Consider the following 23,706-nt stretch of genomic DNA (forward strand, 5'->3'; position numbering starts at 1 on the left):
TTTGTCCACGTGTGTAACTCACCCATTTTCTTTGTGATCCATCTTTATGTCTGTATGATTTCTTGACAGATTCTTGTGCGTCAGAAGGCTGATTTGGGTGAAACTTGAAAAATAATTCAAGTGTGTTGGATTTTAGACGTTTGAAATAATTACATTCATTCTGGATCACCTCTGTCACTGGAGCAGCTGTTTCTCTACTTGTGGCTGCAATAGCAGGTGCAGGTGTGACGGCAGCGTCCATTTCTTGGCCTACAGTCTGTGTTGCTGACTCTTCCTCCACTAATTCCTCCTCTCTTTTTTCCTCTTCAGACCTGCTCCCACTCTTGTCTGCCATCATGTCACCTTTATCACTCGTGCTAGCAGCAGGAGCGCTGCTGGGTACATCGTCGGGCACAGGCTTTTAAGAGAATAACTCCACAATATTTGCACTTTTCCCAGATTCAGCCAATAAAGCCTTATGCTTCTTCTCTCTTTTTTTTCTGCTCCACCCTTTTCTACTCGCCGTTTTCTCCCTCCTCGATCCATTTTATTTCATTCCGTGTTGTTGACCTGTTCGCATTACCCATCATTCAATTGTCATTTGACCCGTCATCTCACCAGGTCAACAATCGCGAGAAAATCCACTGACGACCGAAAAACATCCAAAAAACCTTATAATAGATTAGACATTAGATAAATTCACGCTATATGTCCTTTACAGGAAAAATAAAAAACGTCATTATCATTGTTTAGTTGAGTAGGCCTATTATTTGTTACAGTTAACAGGCTGTTTTTTTTGTTTGCTTTTTTCCCTCTTTTTGTGGGCGCCTTCAGCTCCACTTTATTTTTTATTATTTTTATTTATTCATTTATTGATTTGCGGCCGCCTATTGACGCAGCAGGTCTGCTTTATTTATTTATTTAGCCTAATCATTTGCGGCCGTCTATTGATGCGGCTGCTCCGCCCCGCTTTATATTTTCATTTATTTATTTGTTTGTGATGCTGCCTGGTGGCAGCCGCATGACCAGACAGCCACAGTGGCATTTGCTCACATTGCCCAATGGCCAGTCCGTCCCTGGTTCTGTCCTTCTAATGATCTTTGAAAAAGGAAAGCTCCCTGTATTGGATCTCTCGGTGCACTCATTACATTGTTCTCCTAAATAGATCAAATTAGAACAGTTGAGAGGTACTGTTGTGAGTGCAATGTCAACACTCATGATTTGTTCACGTTGACCATTGTTTTGATGCCATTTAACAGAGGGGACTAGAGCAACACTGTAACAGGCTTGATTTTCTTTTTGAACTATGTTCACATGTCCCACCATGTGACTTTCAGGCTCTTTTCCAGCAGCTACACCTGAAGCTTTTTTAGAGTTTTTTAGAGAAAGTATCAAAAAATATATATTATTAATTTAAGGTAACCCTCATTTCAAATAAAAATATCTCTGTAGATTTGAGAAATCTTGTATGTTATGAACCCCAGCAGAAAATGAACTGCCTTTCTGTAGCAGAGCTCCAGTCAACGTCGTCTTGACAAGTAATTCTTGTGTTCAAAACCGAAGTACTTCAGCTAGTAAATACTATGTAAGGCTTGATTAAAGATAATACTACACTTGTTTTTTATGAATCAGTACATGCCCTGTTCAGTTTCACTCAGAAATGTCCAGTCTGTCTTCTTTCACCCTTTCCACATCATAGCATAAAGACTCTGCATGACATCAGAGTCACAGGTGTCAATTTTATTGACCAGTCATCTTCTATGAGAGCATTAGAAATTAAAATGCTTCCATTTTGAAATCAGCATGTCAGTTGCAACATCACAAAGCAACATCATGCTGTGTAAACATGTTTTTTTTTCCACCTATAGCACTTGGTTAAGTGTATTAAAATTCAAATTATAGTCACTACTCTGGACAGATTTTGGATGATATTTTTTCAATACATACCCTCATTCTGTGATTGTGCCATTTGTCCTCTCGGGGACAAACTCCGTTTCAAATCACTGACCATCTCCCAAAAAAAACTTGTTTTTTAAAATCATAAACTGTGGAGATTTACAATGCTATCTATGAAATATTAGCTCAGTATGTCAGACACTTTCTTAGAGGTTTTTCAGTGGACTGTAGACCCAGTTTCACTCGTTTTATTTTGTCACATTGAAATTTGAGGCTGTTTGAAGATGAATATCTCAAGAACAATTCTAGATAAAAGCCTGAAACCTTCACTTGTTTGTCTTGCTCACATCAGCAGATCAGATTGCTGTTAAATACAGCAGTGGAAAGAAGTTTTTGGACATCCCATACATTTGTGAAATACTGCATTAAGAATCACTTTGAGGTCTTCAAGAGTCATTTATTTTAGTACAATCATAAAACTAAACACATCCTAAAAAAAGACATTAAAACTGAAAATTGAATGGTTCCATAAAATATTTCTTGTAAACAACCAAAAAAAAATCATTTGTATTTGTGTCTTTCTGATGCAGCCACACCCTTAGAAACACACGAAAAAGACTTTTCAACAAATATTTCATAATAATATTTAAGATTGTGTCAAATTTTCAGGGTGTCTCTGTGCTTGTGCTAGCCATTCTCCACTTCTCCATAGGCGAAGCCTTCCTCAGGATGGCAAAGCCATTTTTAGCATGTTTAGCCACGGTGGCGAAGCTAATTTTGCCTAATAAATGTGGAAAAAGGGTTAACTCGCAACTTTTTTGTAATTTGCCGAGCGATAATCAAAGAAAATAACAAACTGCGTCTCCTTTACTGAAGAGCGCTACCGAGTATAACCGGAACGACCTGAATGCTTCCGATCATTAATAGATGCACACTGTCACGTGTCTCGTCTCAGCCAATCAGAAAAAAGGATTCAGACTAACCCAGGTGTTGTGCAATTTTCACACTCCCCGGAAAAATCTGACTCCCCCTTCGCGTGAACGCGTGCGACTTACTTTTCACTCTGTGGCCACTTGACAGGTTTTTCTGTTGTACGTTTACTGCTTTTGCTGTTGTTTTTGGGTTAAATGTGACTAAGTGCTGACCTGCAGACATGTTTTCCTGTTAAATATGATTAGGTGACATGTTTCTCCTCCTCTTCTCATCCGTATGTGCGCACCCTAAATGGCATCGGGGAGATTCTACGCTACTCTCAGCTTCACTCCTATGAGGACATCAGGACAGGACAGGGTGTAGTCGCCAAATATTGTTCACATTCCATCAGTGTTCTACACGTGTCATTAAAATAATTGTTCACTGAGAAAACTTTATATCTCCTTACTTAAAATCGGACTCCCCTAAGAATGCAAGATATGGCATCAAAATATGTCTGGTATTTATGTATAAAGTCTTTAATATAAGTATAGTTCTAGTTTTAGTATCGTAGTAATTTGTTATTGTTGTTATTTTTATTGGGCCAGTTAACAATATAATAAAATTGAAATTCTTTATTTATCACACACCTGGGAAATTATTTGCTACAACAGCTAAAACACCAAATCACAACAAGTTTAAAAAAAAACTCGTAAATTACAGTCTGTAAGAACAGAATAATAAAATAAGGGGCTAAATGATCACAGTATGGCAGATTAAGAACAGAGAGACCATTTCAAAACTAGGACTTTAACAGAAATATGCAGGTTGAGTTAAAAGTGCAGATTGTATGATATGAAATAAAATCTGGAGTCAGATTTTTCTGGGCCACTTGACAAAATCTGACTCCCCTACTATTCTTGGAATGCAAGAAGTGGCAACCTCCAAACTTTCTCAGCTACAACATCTGCACCTCTGCTACTGCTGTGTGAAGTATCACCTATGTATTACTTATTACTATCATTACAGGAGAGAAGTTGTAGGGGTAGTCAGATTTTTCTGGACCACTTGACAAAATCTGTCAGATTTTCTACACTTTCTCTCCTGTAATGACTACTTCACACAGCAGCAGAGGTGCAGATGTTGTAGCTGAGAAAGTTTGGATAGATAGATAGATAGATAGATAGATAGATAGATAGATAGATAGATAGATAGATAGATAGATAGATAGATAGATAGATAGATAGATAGATAGATAGATAGATAGATATCCTAAGGCCAGTAATCTCCTAAATTAATTATGATTAACCATCAGAGAATCACTGCCAATGTCATGGTAATGACTGGATGCAGCTAATTTACAAAGAAATGATTCTGAACTACATGTCAGCTTTCAAAGATTGGACTTTTCATAGAACACTTCATGTTTTTAAATTTACAGACGGACAGACAGGAATCCTAAGGCCAGTAATCTCCTCAATTAATTATGCTTAATCATCAGAGAATCACTGAACCAGCTCTGCATCTAACGGGTTCCTGCAGCCCAGAGGGATCTCAGGAACCATTAAGGTGGTAATTGAGGAAATTCGCCCTGCTGCTCACTGCCTCCATCCAGACGTCTATCCCTCTACCACTGATAATTCATTTAACTGAGTAACCACTTTGAATGGTTTAATTAATTTACCAGTCACATCTGTTAATGACAGCTTTCCTCTTAATGGATTTTGCAACGAAGCAACGAAGACACTAAACAAGAAATTAGACCTGAATTCTGTGAAGCCGGATCTCAAGGACTTTAAGTTTGTGGAGGACTTCATGAACTTTTACTGAACCCTGCATGGAGAAATCTTCTTGGCAGGGGTTCAGTCTGTGTCCAGTGTGCATACGCTGGTGTCGTTGTCGGGTTCCTTGTTGGTTGGACGTTGGTCCAGACTGGTCAAAGCAGCACTGTTCACCATTGGCAGAGTGCTGACAAGTCTGAGACTTTTGTCCATCTGTTCCATTCTGCTTGGAAAACAAACAAAGAGAACGTCACTGTTGGAATTTAACATTCAGTTGTCTGATTACGTCAGAATTCCTAATCTAACCTACATTCCCAGATTAACCTGGACCAGATTTCTGTGTCAAAACCAATACAGGTTAGACTGAACGATAGCTGATAATGTGTTAACAGAATTCAACTGACCACAGTTGTTCAAAACAGTTTTGAAACAATTTTGCAGCAATATCAAAAATTATCCAATACACAATTGTGTGTACACTGTGACTGAGACCAGTCTTTACATACCTCACTGTGACACTGATTGAATGCTTTCTTTCTGGTGTGGATCTGCTGGTGTTGTTTCAGGGAATACAAAGTTGTAAAAGTCTTCTTACACTCATCACATCTGTATGGTCTCTCCCCAGTGTGGACACGTTGGTGAACTTTGAGGTTTGCAATGTAGCTGTAGCGTTTCCCACACTGGTCACAAAGGTATGGTTTAACCCCAGTGTGGGTCACTTCATGAGCTTTTAACTGTGAGTACAATACAAATGGTTCACCACAGTGATCACATCGGTACACATCATGTCCAGTGTGGATGCGTTGGTGACATTTTAAGCTCTTTTGGTGCTTGAAAGTTTTTTCACAGGAGTCACAGTGGTACCGCTTTCTACCAGAATGGGGGCATTGATGGATCAACAACTGTTCATGCTGAGTAAAGGTTTTCACACACTGATCACAGTTGAATGGTTTCACTCCACTGTGAATGAGTTGATGGCTTTTTAAATGTGTCTTCCGAGTAAAAGCCTTACCACACTGATTACAGCTGAACAATTTCACTCCACTGTGAATGAGTTGATGGCTTTTTAACTGACTCTTCTGAGTAAAAGCCTTTCCACACTGAGCACAGCTGAATGGTTTCACTGCACTGTGAATGAGTTGATGGCTTTTTGAATGAGTCTTCCGAGTAAAAGCCTTTCCACACTGATCACAGGTGAATGGTTTAACTCCACTGTGAATGAGTTGATGTCTTTTTAAGTCACTCTTCTTAGTAAAAGCCTTTCCACACTGATCACAGCTGAATGGTTTAACTCCACTGTGAATGAGTTGATGGCTTTTTGAATGAGTCTTCCGAGTAAAAGCCTTACCACACTGATTACAACTGAACAATTTCACTCCACTGTGAATGAGCTGATGTCTTTTTAACTGACTCTTCCGAGTAAAAGCCTTTCCACACTGATCACAGTTGAATGGTTTAACTCCACTGTGAATGAGTTGATGGCTTTTTAACTGACTCTTGTGAGTAAAAGCCTTTCCACACTGATCACAGCTGAATGGTTTAACTCCACTGTGAATGAGTTGATGGCTTTTTAAATGAGTCTTCCGAGTAAAAGCCTTACCACACTGATTACAACTGAATGGTTTAACTCCACTGTGAATGAGTTGATGGCTTTTTAACTGACTCTTGTGAGTAAAAGCCTTTCCACACTGATCACAGCTGAATGGTTTAACTCCACTGTGAATGAGTTGATGGCTTTTTAAATGAGTCTTCCGAGTAAAAGCCTTACCACACTGATTACAACTGAACAATTTCACTCCACTGTGAATGAGCTGATGTCTTTTTAACTGACTCTTCCGAGTAAAAGCCTTTCCACACTGATCACAGTTGAATGGTTTAACTCCACTGTGAATGAGTTGATGGCTTTTTAAGTCACTCTTCTGAGTAAAAGCCTTTCCACACTGATCACAGCTGAATGGTTTATCCACAGTGTGAATATGTTTGTGAATTCTTAGCTTTGTTGCTGTAATAAAAGTCTTGTCACATTGCTCACAACTCAGTGATTCATCTCTTTTTGCCGTTGTTGCTGAACCATCCTTATCCTCCTCAGAGGTCCGACATCTCACTCCATTGCTGTGTTTACATTTCTGTAGCAAAAGACAAAGATAAAAACAGAGGCAGTGATGGAAGAGCAATCATGAAAAAATTGAACCTAAAAGTCTCAATTCCATGTAGTTGGACATGAGGCTGAAACAAAATCAAGAATCTGCAGACATGCCAGCAGCTTTGTCATTAGAAACCTAGAAATGTGTCAACAGCACACTCACAATGTCAACAAAACTATTTTCACAGGCCGATAGTTTTCAGCTTTCTACACGGTAGTTTTAGAATACTGGGTAGTAAAATCTGTCGATCAGCGTGAAAAACAAAGCAGAGCTCGTGACTGATGGGATTGTACCACAAGGATCTCTTGATCCCCAGACTTTCCGTTAAGTTACATTACTGGAGAAATGTACAATTTGAAATTTCTCCTCGGGGATCAGATGTTGATACCAGTCCAGAAAAGATCTGTAATTCTGCCACTGAATTCTGGATTTGGCCCGAACGACCTGGGAAATTTGTTGTGCAGCAGTTACACAACCGTTCACCATCAAACAACAAAAGCAACAAAACAGTAAAACACAGGGATGTCAACAGGAAATTCGGATTTCAGCTGAAAATTGACGGGGCGGGGTGGGGGGGCTGAAGCTGAGAGATTTATAGAAGTCATTTAGACTGATAAAAATGGTCAAAAACATAACACTAGACTTGTTTCAGTCAGCAAATTTAATGAAAAGTTAACTTACATGTTCTTCAATCTTTTCTCACTATCTTCAGTCCAAAATATTTCACAAATCTATCAGAGTTCTATTCTACTATGTACAATATATACAAGTCAGTTCACTGCAACACTCCTATTTTGTCAATTTTCTTCTCTTTGCAGCAAGCTGTGTAAGTCTCTGGACAGCCTTCCTTTTCAACTCCTGCTGGTGGGCTTTTCTTGCAGTCATTTCCTTCTCTTTCAATGTATCTTTTGCCTTGGCACTTGAAGTAGCTGTTCATGCTGCTGGTGTAACTGTCTGACAGTGCTACGCATCCACGCGATCCGTAGTTAATCAAATCGTTACAATACACACAAAAAGCTTTTCCGGCCACGTCTGGTTTCTTCAGAAATTGTCCAAGTGTTTCCGTTACCTCGTCGATCTTTGAGCCAATTTTCACCTTCACAGTGACTTTTCTCTCCAGCCATTCCCATCGGAACTTATTTTTGACACTTTTGTCAATTTCTGTGACTGATGACTCCTGATCCTTCGTTAAAAATCTCATCATTCCGCTGAACACGATACCAAATCTCCAAACATCCGAGTCGAACACGCCACCATGAATTTGTGACAAAGAATGCTACGAGCAATTTGATTGGTCCAAGCTTGAAGCTGTCCAACTGCTGGGCCATTTACAATCGAACGATAGCTTCAGTGAAAATCTCGCAGGAGTGAGGCGTGAGTTTCGTAGTGAGGCGCGAGTTTCGTTTAACGAAACTCACGCCTCACTCCCGCGAGATGTTAACAACGTTAACATCAGCGACAATAAAGTACCTAACCCCCCTAAAATTTTCTCAACGGATTTAGAGGATTCACAAAAATGTTCAAATTTGACATTAAATTGGCGGAAATCCGCGGATCCGCAGACAATTGTCATCCCTGCAAACAGTTAAAGGAATAACAACGATTAAAGGAAATGTTTTTAAAATGTAAAAAAACACAGTAAAACAATTAAAAGCAAAATAAAAGCCATTTAAAGAAAAATCAAGCAAAACATAAGATAGACAGGGACATCGGCAGCAATCTTGGTCATTTAGTCAGACGTCGTAAAAGTTTTCAATAAACGGCCACCGATGTAATCATGTAGAGGACTTTTCTTTGGTCTGCACTGTTTGAGACACCAGATTACATACATACATAGATTTATTTCCAACCCGGATAAAAGAAAGAGATTCTGTGGAGACGCTGACATGAGACAGTTTTTAGTCTCAGCGTGCTTAGCCCTGAAATCATGGGAGTCAAACCTGACATAAAAACTGTTCAGACTTTGAGCCAGCTCTAAATCAATATTATAACCACTGAGCTGAACTCTCTCATTGACACATTAATTGGTTCCAGTGATCAGATTCATGCCGTCCCAGACTGAACTGAGGTTGTTCATTTTGAGCTGAGACTCAAGGTTGTCTTTGTATTGTCTTTTGTGGGTCCTGATCTCCTACTTTATTTCCTTCTGTCAGTTATACAGATTTAGTGTATTTCCTTCTCTGAAGACTGTTTTCTTTCTGTACAGTAGGTCTTTAAGCTTCTTAGAAAGCCATGGCTTAGTGTTCGGATATAGTTTAACATTTTTTCAGGAATAACACTGGTTTCACAGTCTGTGACCCAGCTGCTCACAACATCAGTCGGTTCATCAATATCAGCTGAGGACTCCTTAAACACGTCCCAGTCAGTAACCTCCAGACATCCCTGCAGAGTGTGACAAACTTTCACTCTGATGTTCTGCACTTTACCTTGCTTCAGTACAGTGGTAGACAGGGATAAGGAGGATGCAGTTGTGGTCAGAGGAACCCAGAGGAGAAGCACCTTTGTGCCCACAGGTATTTATTTCACTGGCCTTTGGACGGATATAGACAAGTTTCACAAATATTTGGGGAAACTTCTGAGGCAGATATGAAGGGCACAATGAAGCAGAAAGCAGTTCTAAGTCAGTAGTGCACAGTTTCTCCAGGACAGTGTCAGATTTGCACCAGCGCTGTCCTTGTCATTTGGAAGACCCACTTGTGCCCAAGCTTTCATTTGCTGGCTGATGTTGCTTCCATATTTCCACATATTGTTCTATCTTCTTGATGCCATCTATTTTGTGAAGTGCACCAGTCCCTCCTGCAGCAAAAACACTCTCACAGCATGGTGCTGCCACCCCCATGCTTCACAGTTGGGATGGTGTACTCAGGCCATCCTCAGCCAGCATCTTCACAAGGTCGTTTGCTTTTGTTCTGGGGTTGATGAGCACATTTCCCTCCAAAACAATTCTAACCTTAACCAATCTCCATCTTGAGTAGTAGGATGGCTTGACATTCCCATGGTGTTGATCTGTGCATGTAGTTATTTGGACAGATAAACCTCAAACCACAGCAATCTGGAAATTGCACTCAAGGATGAACCACACCTGTGGAGGCCCGCAAATGTCTTCCTGATGTCTTGGCTGATTTCTTTAGGTTTTCTAATGTCATCACACAAGGAAGCAGTGTGTTTGAGGTGTGCCTGAAAATACATCTTAATCTATCAAAAGCTTTCAAAGTCAGGACATCATCATCTTGAAGGCATAGCAATCTTAGTGTATGCAAACTTCTGATTATAGAATAGAATGACTTTATTCAGTCCCTCCAAGATTTCGCGGGCGTTTTTCGTGATTGTTGCGGCCGAAAATGCCTGAATTCGCGGCAGATTTTCTAAAAAATTGCGATAAAAGTTGCAATGTTTTAAGCTTATTTGTTGTGATGAAATTGCGGGAGACAGTGACAACTACTAAAAAGCTGCATTTTTTCCAGATTGTAGAACATGTTTCAACGCTGTAATTGACAATATTTATTCCGAAATTAATTATATAACGTTCCAACCCATTTCCACAAAAGCTGGCACACTACAGTGGGAAATTAGCAGCAGCCAGATACTGGTTTAACATGATGTGGTTGGTAGATTTGCGGCACAAAATGCTAATTTACTATTGAATGAATCATATTTGGACATATCTGTCAGTGGCTTAAAAAGTTAATTTCACATCCTGGCACACACGTGTTCACAAGCACACGCTCACAGCTGGTCACATCAACTAACAAGAACAGCACAGAGAGCGCGCAGTCCTCCACCAAGACAGGGGTGTGTTCTGCATGTGTACATACCGAATCGCGTGACCTAAATATGTAGCTGGTAACTGGAATTGATGGGACTCAGAAACTCCCCCACAATTTAATCAGTTGTTCCTTGTGTCATTTCCGATACGTCCACAGTGGTAGATTTGTTGTAGGATCACAATCATGTGATAGTCAGCAGGCGGCTGAGGTAGCATTTACCTGTTGCCATGGTTACCGTGCCGCTATCAGACGCAGTGCCGCTATGAATCCTTAACAAATACGTGGATCCAAACTTTAAGCCGCATCACTGCTGAAGTCTAATCATTTGGTCCTTGTGTCATTTCTGACCGACCCTGAAAATTTCATTCAAATCCCTGAGTCTGTTTTTGAGTGATGTTGGTAACAGAGGAAGGATTCACACACGCCGATTGTCACAAAACACTGCCGTGTTCTTTGGTGGAATAATTAAACTAATTTACCTCATTCTTTCAGTGCTCTAATGGATCTGGATGCAACGGTTTCCATCATGGTGATTAATGTGGTCTGTTTTCCGCTCATTTCAGCCGTTCTAATATGTTTCATGTTTTTTAAAGTGTATTAATCGCTGATTTTTTTTTTCTTCTTTTTTTGAATTCCACCACAATATTGCACGGTTGTAAAACAGTTTAGCTTCGCTTTGGTGAAAAACATCAGTGAATTAGTTGTTTATCAATGTCTTCAGCAGTCATTTTTGTTGGTAAATGAGAGACATTAGTACCGCACATGTCTGCATCTTCAAACCATAAACAAGGAAGTGAATTTGGTGACGTATGTGCATTTGGTTTGCGCTGGAGGCTGCTATGATTGGTGGAACTCACGGGAGGCGGGCCAAAATTGCGGGAAAGTTGCGGTGATTGGACAAAATTGCAAGGCCACGCAAAATTTGCAGAGATTGGTTGATTTCGCGTGATCACAACATCGCAAATTCCTGGAGGGACTGCTATATTGATCCCCGAAGGGAAATTCAATTGTTTGGTCTTATCTTTTTGCATTTGAATTAAACAGTCCGATTGCTGATGGCAAGAAACATTTCCTGAATCTTTTTGTCCTGCAGCACAGGGATAGGAGCCGTCCACCAATGTTTTGTTGTTCACTGAGGCAAATGTGAAGTGGATGATCCATGTTTGTCAGAATGGCCTCCATCTTTCTAAGTGTCCGTCTCTCCACCTCATCCTCCAATGTGTTCAATCCGATTCCAACTACAGAGCAGCTTTTTTAATCAGTTTGTTCAGATGCCTTGCATCCTTGTTCTTTATGCTGCCTCCCCAGCAGACTGCAACATAAACAGGACACTTGCTACCACAGACTGATAAAACATCTGCAGCATCTTACTGCAGATGTCTATTGATCGAAGTGTTCTCAGGCAAAAAAGTCGGCTCTGGCCCTTTTTGTAGATGAAGTCTGCATTTTTTAGACCAGTCTAATTTATTGTCAAGGTGGACACCTAAATATTTATATGATGTCACCACCTCCATGTCAATACCACAAGTGTTCAATAGATGAAGAGGGGTTTTGGATCTGCGGAAATTTATGATCATTTCCTTTGTCTTTGAGGCGTTGAGTAGAAGGCAGTTTTTGTGACTCCAGTCACTGAAGGCACTTATCAGATCTCTGTATTCAGCTTCCTGTCCATTTCTGATACATGCCACGATAGCAGTGTCATCAGAGTATTTCTGAATGTGGCAGGACTCAGTGCTGTATTTGAAGTCAGATGTATACAGTGTGAACAGGAATGGAGCCAGGACTGTTCCTTGTGGAGCCCCAGTACTACTCATTAACATCCCAGAAACACAGTTCCCCAGCCTGACAAACTGGCCTTCCTGTCAGGTAATCTGTGATCCATGAAACACAGAAAGGATCCACTCCCATCTCTGTGAGCTTGTCTTTGAGGATGGTGGGTTGGATGGAGTTGAAAAATCAAAGAACATGATTCTCACATAAACTCCAGGTTCCTCCAGATGAGACAGGGCACAGTGAAGCATGAAGAGGATGGCATCATCCACTCCAATGCGTTTTTTGTAAGCAAACTGCAAGGAATCGAGTTTGTCTTTGACCTCAAGCCTCAGTAGACGTAAAACCAGCTGCGCCAGAGTTTTCATGATGTGTGAGGTCAGAGCAATAAGTCTGTAGTCATTTAGTTCAGCCGGACATTTGATTTTTGGTACCGATACAATACAGGATGTTATTGTGAGGGAGCTGATGAAGCATCCTCCTCACTACTGTAAAGCTGCATGAACTGACAGACTGATACAGGAAGTTATTTTGGTTTTGTTATGTTTATTTGATATCCCTCTAACGTCTCCCTCTGAGTTCTGTTTCCAGGGGGCATGTTCATGAAGTGCACACTTGGAGATGCACCCAGGGGTGGCGCACCTGGATTTGATCAGTGATTAGATCATACCAGGCAGTCGAGATAGAGAGGGGGGGGGGGGGGGAGTTGTTAGAGTGTTTGATTTTGTTTAGATTTTTGTTTATTTAATTCTTTGGGTTATTATGGGTTTCATTTTCCTGTATAGTTCTGTGTATGTTGTGTGTAGTCTTGAGTGTATTAGCCAGGTAAATCTGGTGGGGAGATGAGTTTGGTGTGAGGAGATAGTGATAATGGTATGATCTGGAATGATTAGGTGGCAGGTGTGAGGAGTGTGCGTGAGAGAGGGGTCAGGCCGTGTGCTCTGCTGAACAGGAATGCTGCCACATGTTCTTCATGTCCCGTTTGTTGCCTCTTCAGAATCTTTTATTGTAAGTTTTTTGATTAATTAAAAACCCAGAAAAATATCAGAGCTCTGGAAAAAAAAAACTCGTGTCTGCTGTGGCTCTTTTTACCATCACACTCCACCCCTCCATACCACTTGGCATTTCCATCCGGCTTGTGAGGTTCCCAACATCTGAAACCTTACAGTTATCCATAGAGCAGGCAGTCTTTGCAGGTAGGACTGTGTTTCTACAGAAGCTGATGTATTCAGTAAAACAATCAACCTGTCTGTCAATGTTCATACTGTCCTCATCTGTTTCCAGAAGCACATTCCAGTCTGTTGATTCAAAGCAGTCCCTTAGAGCTTCACTAGTTTGAGGAGTCCATCCTCTGATTTGGACTTTAGTTGCAGGCTGTCTCAGCACACAAGGTTTGTAACAGGTCTGCAGATGAACCAAGTTATGATCTGACCTGCCCAGTGGTGGTAAGGCAGTAGCTCTGTAAGCTTCTTTGACACTGGCATACAGCAGGTCTAGGGTTTTATTCTCTCTGGTAGGGCAGTTAAACTGTGTTAATCCAGTCAGATGAGAGGAGAGGCTGATATGATTGAAATGTCCTGATATTATTACAAGTGTCTCAGGATGTTGAGTCTGTATCCTAGCAACAGTATCATGCAAAACATCACATGGAACCAAGTAAGTTGCTTTGGGTGGAATGTATACAAGTATTGTTATGATGTGACCCTTGGAACATAGTATGGCCGAAGTCCATAGTCAAGTCCAAGATTGTGAAGAAAGTAATAAAAATTCTATTTAAAAAATTGTGTTTCATTATTCTGGCATTTAAAGATAATTTTGGTCATCTTAACCGACATAAAACAGGAGAAGCATTGCCAGATTTAATGTCAGATCGTGTAAATTAAAAAAGGGTTATGTGTCGTTTATACAGTGTAAGTAAACTTCTGGGTTCAACTGTCTGAATTTCTTGAGAAGGAAAAGGCTGGTAAACTCACAATGCTCAAAAGTATTATTGTCTACCAAAGAAAATGCTGCTCTTTACCTTCCTCAACAACTTGCTTGAAAAACAAGACTTTTCTTCTGTTACTTATCTTCATCACCATGTAAGACATTTTCATAAAGTATGATCAGCAGCTAGTTCAGCCTCAAACAAAAAACAAGCAGCTTCCTAGCAGTCCACCATTATATCCTCAGTACAGCTGCTTCTGCAGAGCTACATCTCTCCAGCCAACGTCACCTGGCTTTGGTCGGCCCATCTAACCAACTGGAGCAACTTTACACATTTTAAAGAACAAATGAATGATAATAATGTTACAGTGGTATGTTTCTCACTTTTTGTGAAGAATCCATGTTTCCTCCGTTGTTGAGCTCAGACTAAATGGCTGCCAACATTCCTCTGCTCCTCCGTCAGACTCTCCTCCTCCTGCCAATCACCTGTCACATCAAACACATCTTCATTAGGATACCACTCTATACACAAGTGTCAGAGTGTCCCATATGTTCATCAGCCAACACAGAGGACACATTTCAACTCAATAGTTCACTTTTAGCTCTTTTCAGTTTCACCTAAAACTGATACAAATGAACTTAAACTGTTAAAAATAAGGAACATAGACAGAAAACAGACATGGAAAAAGAGAATAAAGAGAACATAAAGATGCTACTGCAGGTGATTCAAGACAGGACTGCTGGTAGAAAACTGTTCATGCTGTAAGTTAGTGAATGTATTTTACTGCTCAGTGTTCTGTTTAAAGGCAGCTCTCACTCTCTGTTCTTTGCACTCTCCCATAGTGTCAAGTGTCCTCCCACTTTCAATGACAGGCGATTCTCATTGATGATTTTTCTCACAGTTTCCCCACTTGAAAAAGGATGTTTCATCTACCCAGGGTTTGAGCAGGACTCCACTCATCAATCAGACAGTTGCTTTCTTTCTTTTCCCTCTTTTATTTTGCAGTGGTCACAAATTCATGAGATACAGAGGTGGCAACTCTGATAGATTAAGGTGAAAAACCTTTAAACAGAACACAAAAGGACAATGTTCGCATTACTGCATTCAGCAAATAGTAACAACCATTCCTCATGGACATTTTCACCACATTGGCAAATGCCACTCCACTCAATTTATGTTTGTCAACCTCAACACCACATAAACTGAAGCGACAAATCATGGCATGAGCAATATTCAACCCAATACTATACCACACATGAATTTATCTGCAGTTTAAAGAGTTGATTTTAAATCACAGTTTAACAAATTACTCTGAGCATTTTTATCAAAAAATTTTAACCATTTTATACTTTTTATTTCATGGTTTTAAAATTATTTAAAGTGCTTAAAGTGCTTTTAAAATGCAATCCTTTCCAGATCCAATAAATAAATAAAAGGCATCGTAAAAACCCACCATTACAAACAGGATGAATTCACTGGTCTTAGCTGGAACCCTCTAATTAGCACCAATTAGCCTGCAATCTTATTTTCAACTGAACAATTACAAAACACACGGAAATTATTGGTAAACAGACAAAGTTTACTCCGTGGCTAATGCTAATGCTAACACATACTGCAGTGGCACACATCGGCAGCTTAAACAGTCTTTTAGAGTCTCCAGAATTCTGCTCTTACCGGCTGCAACCCGGATTTTGGATATGAAGGCAATCCTGCACAGTTTGCCGCAGATCTTGATGCTTTCCCAACAGAAACTCACGGACACTTTGTTTGAACTTCGCTGCGTGTGTCCCCTTTTTTGCCGCCGGTGGCAAACCTGCAGCCGCAGATTGTTTCCGCCCCAGCTGAGTGTAGGACCTGTGCGTAAATGCTTCTCCTTTGAGTTCTCAGCTCCTTCCAGATTGACTTGATACATAGACTGCTTTGCATTCTGTGTCACCTGTACCTTCAGAGCTCTGAATAAAAGAACAAAAGATTTATTGCAAAGAACAAAAAGGTTTTGCCTCAACAGCAGCTTGTTATGAAAATGATTGTATTTGATGATTGAATGTTCTTCTTCATTGTAATACTGTGTGATGTGTGCTAAAAGAGGAACAAGGACACGAACTATCATCAATATTATTTCATCTTACATGTCTAATTTAAAAAAAATATGACATTATATAAATATGCACTACTGTTCAAAAGTTTGAGGTCACTTAGAAATGTCCTTTTTCTTGAAATCAGTTCTTTTCAATGGAGATAGCTTTAAATAAATGATAAATCAAGTCTAGACTTTGTTAATGTGGTAAATGACTATTGTAGCTGGAAACAGCTGATTTTTAATGGAATATCTCCATAGGGGTACAGAGGAACATTTCCAGCAACCATCACTCCTGTGTTCTAATGCTACATTGTGTTAGCTAATGGTGTTGAAAGGCTCATTGATGATTAGAAAACCCTTGTGCAGTTATGTTAGCACATGAATGAAAGTGGGAGCTTTCATGGAGAACATGGAATTGTCTGGATGACCCCAAACTTTTGAACAGTAGTGTACAGAAGGATATGGAAATCATAACGCAGTGTTTGAGCGGTCGTAGGTGAGCTGGTGTGCTAAGGATGAAGAGTGGAAAGGCACTTGGTCCTGATGATATACCTGTGGAGGTATGGAAGTGTCTCGGAGAGGGAGCAGTAGAGTTTGTGACTGGGTTGTTCAACAGGATCTTAGATAGTGAGAAGATGCCCGAGGAATGGAGGAGAAGTGTGCTGTGTTCCTCTGATGCTCACTTGAACTAAAAGCATTTGAGCTGCACACTACTAAAATATGTATATTTTTGTTTGAATATATAGTTCTTCTTTATAGTCCGAAATTTGATTAAATGGAATTAAAAATGTCAACAAAAAGATCAGATCTTAATCATTTATTGTCTCCATAATGTAAAGTCACTTCTGTTCACCTTTTTGGTTCTGAATCAGAGAAAGCAGCATTTTCTCATCAATTCTGTCTCGTGCTTTAATCATTAATGTTTCAGGTCATCCTTGTTATTGAACTGTTTTCCATCATGATGAACTTTTCTTGCCATAAATCTCCATAACTTTCTGATGGGATTAAGGTGTGAGGACTTGGCAGTCAGTTCATCACATCTAGATCACTCTTTCCAAAGTATTCTGTGCTCTTCTGTGGTTTGTGGTAAATTTATCCTGAAATCCTTCCATTTCTGTCCTCAATATTCTACCAAATATCAAATATTCCTTTGGAAGCAGATCTTCAAGGATTTTAGATTTGATTTCCAACAATCAGAATGTTAGAAGTTTCCCTGTTGATCATATTTTACTGATAGTTTCTCTCAAATGTTTCAGCTCATTTTTACTGGAATATTTTGAAGTAAAGTTTGTGTTTTCTGGTGAATGGATCAGATCTCACATTTAGTTTCAATCAAACCCTGAGGCTTCTGGAAAATACACTCAGCTTTAAAATAATGTTGGATCATCTGCTGACTATGTCATTATTAAATGCTTTTAGAGTTTCATTATTTTAACACTCGTGTTGTTTTAAAGTTTGAAAATGTGGAAAATAATAAATATTTTCACAGTGAAACTTCTGATGTCCACATTTTAACATTTTTGGGAAATTTTTTTTAACATTTTTTGGTGGAAAAAGAAGAAATGTTTCTAAAGAACATTCACATAAAAATCAACCAAAATCCAGTAAATTCTCTGGATTCTGGTTGATTTTTATGTGAATGTTCTTAAAGAAAATATCAGAAGTTTTACTGATAAATATGGAATCACTTTAGATATTTTTAGGATTTATTGGAAGATTTTTACTCATTTTTAAAAAAAAATATTTGCAGGAATTTTCTTGCCAAATTAGGGGGATTTTTTTTTTTTAAATAAAACTTTGAAGGAATTATTGGAATTTTTTTCCTGAAGGTTTTTGCACATTTTCATAAATTTAGTGAATTTTTTTGCTGAATTTCTGGATTTTTTTCCTGTTTTTTGGTGGCGTAAATGAAGCCAACAGGAGGGTTGATATCTGGAGCTAATAATAAACAGCAGAGGACTGATGGGTCTCCTTGGTCTTTGCTCCTGTTAACATCTCATCTTCTAGTAGTTCCATATTGAAGGAATTCTGCTGGACAACATTGAGAGCATATGAATGAATTTTCCATCCAAAATAATGCAGTGAATGTCAAATAAAGTGGTGTTGAAGCTTGTCAGAAGCTTTCAATGAATGTAGAAAGAGTGTAAAAGCAGCATCCTCTACCAAATGAGCACAATCCATCAATCATCATCAAAGTGTCCAAATTCCAGAGAAGACATGAACTGCAGATTGGAAATGAGTCAAAGTATCCATTTAAAATCATTTCTAGACCATGATCACAAAGTCAAATACTCGATTGTTCTTTTGTCCTTTTCTGTCTCATTTTCACAATATTTTGTCTGGTTTTTGTCTCATTTTTTGTCTTTTTTAATCTGACTTTTGTGGTTTTGATCCTGTAGTAAAAAGCGGTCCGGCCCACTTGAGATCAAACTGGGCTAAATGTGGAACCTGAACTAAAATGAGTGTGACTCCCTGATTGAAAGCTTCTTTGAATGCTTCAAACAGTCATTCTCTAATATCAGCCCAGAAAAACGGATCAAAGTTGGTTGTAAGTCCATCTGGAGCCGCTGATTTCCCCAAAGACATTTTCATTCCAGCTCTATCAATCTCTCCAAACACGTGCTTTTAAAGTCAGTCTGAGGAAGAAATGCTTTGACTTTTTAAGAAACAAAAGAAGAGGGGGACTGATTTTGCTCTTCAAGGTAAAATGGGAAAAGTAAGAAGTCACTTCAGTGGTGCAAGAAGAGACTCAGTCGTTCTAACCTGGCTAAGACTCAGACACTGCAGTCTGAAAAGTGGACTGGCTTTGATTGGGAAGCACAGAGATAGGAACTGTGAGTGAGGTGAACAAGAAACTGTGAGAAATGTTCTCCTTAAGTGTAAGCTCTACTCATGCCAACAGAAGAAACATGAGAGACTAGGAGCAGCTGGACGAACTGTTTGTCATCTTTGCTTTCTACTTAACATGGAGGAGTGGACAAATATGAAGAAACTTCTGAACTTTCTCATGACCACGGGACTGCATCAGAAAATATGGAGGATTCTCTAAGTAACATCCAGTAGGTGGCAGCAATACGCCAGTGATGCGTCTCGTCTGCCTAATTCAATGAGGAAGAAGAAAGTAACTCAGTGTTTCTGCCGGAACTTCACAGTGTGACACCCGGCGGATGTAAACAAAGAAGCATGAGCAGAGTTTGCTTCACTGCTGTGTGGACTGAGCTATAAAACGGCTGTATTATAGTATGAATGAGAAATATCAGAGCGATAAAGAAACGATGTGTTCAGTTGAGTATCTGAGAGAGTTGATCAGCGACAGACTAGCTGCTGCTGCTGGAGAAATATTCTCAGAGTTTGAAAAAACCATCGTCCAGTACCAGGAGGAGATCGATCGTCAGCGCAGACTGCTGGATGTCATCTGGAAACCACACATCCCCTTACAGCCCATAGGTGTGTATGTGTTTTGATGGTGAAGAATTCCAGTTATAGTATGTGTAGTGATTGTGTACTCTCTCTTGAATTGTGTAGGAGCATCCTCCCTATTGGCATCAAATCCGTCGTTTATTTGCAGGAGCTGGTAAAACACACTGATATTACTCTCACGGTCGTACACGTGGTAACTTCTCAATATATTCAGCATGGAGGTTAAACTTAATTAGCATTTTGCTAGCGGAGCTTAAACTGGTCATCTTACCACGGCAACCGGACACAGCAGACTGAGACCGCAATGTGGGGGAACACACCATCGATATGAAGGCTGAATCCCAAACCGCCCCCTACACACTATCCCTACACACTACCCCTCCGTTTGCGCGTTCCCGTGGAGGGTCCTCCATATTAAGGGCCGTCCCAAACCGCGTAGTGCGGAGGGAGAGTGGACTGTTCAGCCCTTAAATAGCGAGTCTGCATTGATGCTCACTCCGGACAACTTTTTCAGGAAGTGCAACGTCGAAATGGAGGAGGAAACATACATATCGATGTAAGTTCCACATGCGTTCTTTATTTCTCCCACGCCTTTTCACACTGACAGAGCATCACAAAGAGTGGTGTAAAAAGATAAAACAAAAGAAACAAATCTTCTCTGCTGACGTTTGATTTAATTGTGCACCCCCTGACACCTTAAAATTTGAACACAACTGACAGAATTCATTTATTCATTCATTTGTTGGATTTGAAATGCCAGATAATAGGATTGGAAAACATGTGAGTGAAAAAAGTGGGATGCTTTTGTCTTCTGGAAGCAGCAGCGATCCTTGTTAGTTGCAACCTGTGCCATAGCGCTACAGCCATGCACAGTAGGCGTCTTTGTGTTACCATGGCGATGACGTCTTCCGTTTTTCCGGTGAGGCGACAGGGCATCCCATTCCTGACGATCGTATTTATACCCTCCCCCTTCAATAATAGGTGCCCTCCACAGCTGCGAGTGTGACTTCTTTTGGAGTGACACTCGGTAGTGGAGGGGGAGTGTGTAGGGGGCGGTTTGGGATTCAGCCGAAGAGTTGATATGCTAATCGACGTGCCTACGTGGCAGCCATCTTGGAGGGGGCAAAGTTCCCATTCAAAGCAATGTATGCACATTGAAAATAAATCAGAATCTGCTAATTTTTCAACCGATTTTCGTGTGGTTTAGTTTATTGTCAACGTCAAAAAATGTGTTATTGATAGAGAATATTTGATCTGAAAAAAAAAACACTGAAAAGGGCTTCCTACAAATGTAGTCTGCAATTTTAGTTATCTTATTATTTAGGTCCAAAGGCCAGGGAATCTTTTCAATTCAGCCATTACATATATAAATGTAAATACTTAGATATGTAGAAAATGTTTTGAGATCAAAACATTTAATTGCTGCTATTCACCTTATTCAGGAAGTCAGGCAGGGCGGCGCCATTTTTGAGAGCGACTTCCGGTTGACCGTCTTTGCACGACAGCAACATCGAGTCCTCTCGCTACTGTAGCTACTTTTAACTGTTCTTTTAAGCGATTTTAACATGTTTGGCATCAATTGCGCTGTCCGTGGGTGCCACAACAACTGGGGAAAGATGAAGCTTTCTCTCTCTCAGAATTGTTTAGAGCATGGAAAGGTTAGATCTGAATGCTGCGGACCAGCTCATGGCTATGTAAACACACAGCTTGCATCGGTCACTGTCAGCGCAGCTACAGCGATTCTACCAAAGTTCAGTTTCCACTAAAGACCGAGCTATGCCATCAGTGAGGTAAAAAGATACTTTCTGCTATTTTGAGACATTGTTATGACTGCGGTTTGGTCAGAATCAGTTTTTGTTGCTCCAGGGAATTAGCATTAGCTTGTGACAGGGCTAATAACACAGTAAACCGCAGGAGCTGTTTCAGAAATGACAATAACAACCTCCGTTTGCACAACCACATCATATATACATGAATCAAATTAAGTTTTATTCAAATCAACATACCTTCCATAATATCGCAGCAGCGTGACTGCAGGACCGTCCCAACCCAGCGATACAGGAGCATCCCGTGGTCTCCACCACTCCATCAGCTGTCACCAACACCCTCGCCATGTGTGAGGAGGTACTAGCCTGACTCGGGCTGACATTAGCTTTAAGAAATGTATATTCCCGTTCTTGATGTAACAGAACAGCGCCGACTTTACCACTGTGCAAATATTGATAGGCTTCAGTGCTCTTATAATTCCTCATAGCCGAGCGATCAACGCCAAGAGACACACGAAATAGTTAAAAAATATCGGCATACATGACTTATGGCCACTTTTTCATGTCATCCTCCCACTCTGTAATCAGTCATGGATGAGGCAGACTTGATCCATTTCTGTTTTTTAAAGAGGTTTTCGTTTCTTCCCACTTCACTTTCTCAGTTGTAAACACCGCCATGACCGAGTTACCGGAAGTGCGACTCAAAACAGGAAGTCCGCCGTTGGAAAATGGGCGAGCTGAATAAGGTGAATATAGTTAGAGGAAAGCTCTCTCTCCTCAGAGCTGTTTCCCACTTCTTCCTCAACCCATAGTCCTTTGGGAAACCTACATGGAGTAAAGAAAACAAGTAGACAGAGAAGTAAATAAGTATGTACACAACAACATATTTGAAAAGAAATCATGCTAATAAATTAAGTGCAAAGAACTCAATTAGCCAATATAGTGGAGACCAAAGTTATTTAATTTGATAAGTATAGCCTTGTTTAGTATCATTTCAATTATCTGAGAGCAGTCCTAAAGAATTGCCCAATCATAAAATGGGTTTTGGAGGAATAAGATAGATGCTAATCTAGATCTATATGAGTTAGGCTTTATAACTACTGTTGGTAGTATTGGTGGTATTAATAGTAATGCGACTACTATCTGTCTGCTTATCTGTCTGTCTTGTAAAGTGTCTTTGAGTGTCCCCAAAAAGCGCTATATAAATTTGACGTATTATGATTATTCTTACTACTAGTAGTAGTGGTAATACACAACTACTGCTGCTGATACTGTCACTGCTTCTACAACTTGTAATACTAGTAGACATGCTGATACTACTTCTACTACTCTAACAGCTACTTATACTACTACTACTACTGCTTGTACTTTTAGTATTACTACTACTGCTTGTACAACTATACTACATCAACTATTAATCATCTGGTATTTGGTTGTCCAGCTGTTAGCCCGTGTTAGTGTTTTGCTAGTGGTTAACTAGCTAGCTCTCATAAACTGGAAGCTTTCAACAAGATTTAATAATGAAAAAAGAGCCGAAAACTATTCTTACCTGTGAAAGTTATTCCAAGTTTCCCTTGTCTTGATCGTCCGATGTAGTGTGCAACTGTATGCCGCACAATGAGCCAGCATTCTTCTTGTTTTAGTTTTTCGTGCCGTACACATCAATGGAAAACACTGAAACCTTTGCCCCCACTAGCTTAGTGTCTCCGTAGGCATGGCGCTCAGAGGGGCGTGTCGTATCTACTCTTCATATCTATGGAACACACCCCAAGTCTGCAGGGGCCTGGACGTTGTGGGTCCACGCCATATCCGGTGGTCACCGTGGGAACCAAATATGTATTATGAGATGGCAAGTGGAATCATTAACTCCGCTACACATGTAGAACATCATGAAGTGTTCAGGTGAATAGTTAACGGTGAACTGAGACACATTGTGAGGAAGAGAGGATGGGCTCATAATATGGTGTAGGGCTGCATGATATTGGAAATACACACGTGGACAAAATTGTTGGTACCCCTCAGTTAAAGAAGGAAAAACCCACAATTCTCACTGAAATCACTTGAAACTCACAAAAGTAACAATAAATAAAAATGTATTGAAAATTAAATAATCAAAATCAGCCATCACTTTTGAATTGTTGATTAACATAATTATTTAAAAAAACAAACTAATGAAATAGGGCTGGACAAAAATGATGATACCCATAACTTAATATTTTGTTGCACAACCTTTTGAGGCAATCACTGCAATTAAACGATTTCTG

The 23,706-nt window shown here is 39.9% G+C and overlaps 2 protein-coding genes across 4 annotated transcripts in view; both read right to left on the reverse strand.

Moving 5' to 3' along the window:
* Positions 1–23,706, reverse strand: part of LOC127531948 (NACHT, LRR and PYD domains-containing protein 12-like) — a 211,280-nt gene that overhangs the window by 169,481 nt on the left and 18,093 nt on the right. The window lies entirely within an intron of this gene.
* Positions 1,279–15,975, reverse strand: LOC127531970 (gastrula zinc finger protein XlCGF26.1-like). Of its 3 annotated transcripts, none has more exons than XM_051942727.1 (5): positions 15,851–15,975; positions 14,560–14,661; positions 5,075–6,694; positions 4,552–4,791; positions 1,279–1,343 (listed from the first exon to the last, which is right to left on the reverse strand). In XM_051942727.1, the coding sequence occupies exons 2-5, from the start codon at positions 14,575–14,577 to the stop codon at positions 1,332–1,334; spliced, it is 1,890 nt and encodes a 629-aa protein (XP_051798687.1). In that variant the 5' UTR covers positions 14,578–14,661; positions 15,851–15,975; the 3' UTR covers positions 1,279–1,331. The 3 variants fall into 3 exon arrangements, with proteins under 3 accessions (XP_051798687.1, XP_051798688.1, XP_051798689.1); XM_051942728.1 differs by lacking the exon at positions 15,851–15,975 and adding an exon at positions 14,993–15,229; XM_051942729.1 differs by lacking the exons at positions 1,279–1,343; positions 15,851–15,975 and having other exon boundaries at positions 2,312–4,791; positions 14,560–14,885.

This window comes from Acanthochromis polyacanthus, chromosome 22 (assembly GCF_021347895.1).
Source record: "Acanthochromis polyacanthus isolate Apoly-LR-REF ecotype Palm Island chromosome 22, KAUST_Apoly_ChrSc, whole genome shotgun sequence".
In the NCBI taxonomy this organism is placed as follows: Eukaryota; Metazoa; Chordata; class Actinopteri; family Pomacentridae; genus Acanthochromis; species Acanthochromis polyacanthus.

Coding starts and splice junctions, on each gene's coding strand:
- LOC127531970 (XM_051942727.1), bottom strand. Junction 4,792..5,074: donor TCAATCAGTGTCACAGTGAG/GTATGTAAAGAC, acceptor TTTTCCAAGCAG/AATGGAACAGATGGACAAAA.